We start from the raw sequence: 2,485 nt of genomic DNA, 5'->3' as shown, positions 1-2,485 counted from the left end.
GGATATAAAGGATAATAAATCGGCTTTCATCTACGCATAGATGTATTTAAGAACTTGCATTTTTTATGGAGTTCAGCAAATATGTTTTCGTGTTAATATTTTTATTCATTTTTTCTCTTTCCTAACAAATTTGTTTTAAATTTGCTATCATGATGTTTCTATGTTCCTTATCAACGCAACAAAAGAAGGCACTTCTCATCCTTGAAGGCTCATAAAAATTTACTCGAAGGGTTGGATATTTGTATGTGAATAACTCAGTTTCTATCCCACAAGCCCCTGCAGCTCGTCAGCGAAGGTCATGACGTCAAGCCTGTTTGTAAATCCCAAGTCCTCCTTGATTGTGGCGTAGAAGAAATCCGCGCTCTACAAATAACAGAAAAGCGCCATAAAAAACATCAATGATGTTAAAGATGTAATGTTCCTTTTATCAAGAGCGCGGAGGCAAGGAAAAAATCTCAGTCCCACTCGAATCGCACCTATGACCTTCTGCACAACGGTTGCAAGCTACGACCGTGAGCTTTGTTCGTGAGCTATTGAGCTACTATAGGCCTTATACTAGATTTATCCGTCCTTCATACTGCTAGGACCAGCAATGTACTAGAGGGGTGAAGGTCATAGGCTCATGACACCATGAAAATTCTTATTTCACTACTGAGCTTAACATTTACTATTTTTCTTTATTGATCAATATTATGGTGTTCATTATGGTGTTTACAGTGAACGTCACTGAGTTTAAAAGAAAAAAAGGATCACCTCATTTCTCATTTTGGCTAGTTGTTGTAGCTTTTTCCCAGTTAATTTCTGCTTGCCTTTGTAACTTTCGCTGTAGAATATGGAGAACAAAAAACACATGAATTCTTACTCACTACACGATATGTAAATAGGGCTTTCATGATATCCTGTGATGTCAAATATCATCTAACGAGTGTATGTGATAAGGAATGTTTAACTCACCCAAGCCCAATTTTCGCCATCCATTTTGTGACGTCATCTACGGTCCATTTGCTAACATCAACTTTCTTACCAGATGGCGCTGCATCAACGGCATCTTTACTGGCTAAAGATGAAATGAATAGCAAAACGTCGTCAATGAAATGACGGAAGTGTCAACATGTTCAGTTGTTCACAACAGTCTAACATGTGTTTTACTTACACTGATCACCTTTTTTAGCCACGCTTTCCTCCTTGCCTCTCATTCCAAGCTCTTTCTTTAGCTTCTCGATACTGTCACTGGTATTTTGTCCACTGGAGAAGTCTATCCATAGCTTGGCGCCTAGGATCATCCCCAGCCAGCCATCAGCTCGGTAGTTTGACTCCATCATCAGAGGCACGATGTCCTTACGCAGTGTGAACGCATATTCAGCCTCTACAGTGTTGTAGAAACACAAAATAAGACATAGGTGCGCGGAAATATAAAAAATCTCTTCGAGTATTCAACTCGATATCTTACGAGTGAGGGCAGCGAACGATTGAGAAATTGAGTTGAATACGAGAAGAGCAATTTCGTATCTCCAAGGAACTGTGTATTATTTTTTTATTTTATAAACCCAGTAATAAAGAATGTATTGACGATTTCCCGAAGATTTCTGAAGAAATTCCGAAATTGTGCAATGATCATACGAACGTTTCCAAACATTTCTCGAAAATTTCCCAAGATTACTGGAGATATCCAAAGATTTCGGCGGAAGTTTTTCGAAGACTTCCGAGGAAGTTCCGAAGGTGTTTCGACATGTTTTGATATCAAAGATAATTAAATTTATCAATATCACCACAGAAAAAATAACGTAATTTTACGTGCTTTATTACGTTTTTTCGCATCGCTGGACTGAAACCGTTGTGAAAGATGCAGTTGAAATGATTAACTACAAGGTCAGTCACATTTTATCCATGTAAGCTATTAACATACAGTTGAACACACCGGCTAATTCACCTCCTACCTGATCGACAATTAGCACTCTCTTTATATTTCTGAGAGACACACACGAGCACAACAGCTGCATTCTCCACAGCGTTAGCCATGGCCTCCAGAGTTGATCCTCCCATCTGTTCCAAGTCTATCCACACACTGTATCCTGCTGCCTGCAGCTTCTTCTTTACTTCAACCATGGTACTCTGGACATCCCATTGGTAGCTGATCATCACATGATTACTGGTCGGCTTGGCTGCTTTAGAAGCCGAAGCGCTGGCCGCCGCTGAGAGAAATAACAAACAATTATTAAATAGCTTTTATATAAGCCAAGCCTAAAACCGGCCCTCCCAGGTCATTTACGTTGCGCTTTTATTCAAATATGAATTTACACAGAACTGTCCATAACACGCGACCTCGATGAGTTCTTTACCTGAGTCCGCGATATGGTCATGTGATACGGGTCAGCGAATACACTGTTTTGACAGCTGTAAAATGACCATAGTATGGATGTCCAATATCAAAGATGTAAGCTGAAAGTAACATATTTGTGGAGTTTCACAGCAATATTGAGTGGCG

At 39.6% G+C, this 2,485-nt stretch overlaps 2 protein-coding genes across 3 annotated transcripts in view; both read right to left on the bottom strand.

Moving 5' to 3' along the window:
* The window catches only part of LOC144650686 (uncharacterized), a 192,779-nt gene that overhangs the window by 150,521 nt on the left and 39,773 nt on the right, over nt 1-2,485 (bottom strand). The gene's annotated exons all lie outside the window — the stretch shown is intronic.
* The window catches only part of LOC144650685 (uncharacterized), a 33,118-nt gene continuing 30,721 nt past the window's right edge, over nt 89-2,485 (bottom strand). Inside the window, exons 6-10 of the mRNA XM_078510413.1 lie at nt 1,938-2,192; nt 1,154-1,366; nt 955-1,057; nt 754-823; nt 89-363 (exon numbers count right to left, since the gene is read on the bottom strand). Coding sequence (XP_078366539.1) covers nt 262-363; nt 754-823; nt 955-1,057; nt 1,154-1,366; nt 1,938-2,192 — 743 coding nt within the window. The 3' untranslated portion in view covers nt 89-261. The remainder of the gene's footprint in view (nt 364-753; nt 824-954; nt 1,058-1,153; nt 1,367-1,937; nt 2,193-2,485) is intronic.

This window comes from Oculina patagonica, chromosome 4 (assembly GCF_052425735.1).
Source record: "Oculina patagonica isolate OP01 chromosome 4, crgOcupat, whole genome shotgun sequence".
Classification (NCBI taxonomy): Eukaryota; Metazoa; Cnidaria; class Anthozoa; order Scleractinia; family Oculinidae; genus Oculina; species Oculina patagonica.
Note: the sequence above shows the minus strand (reverse complement) of the source record. Positions and strands in the feature narration are given on the sequence as shown.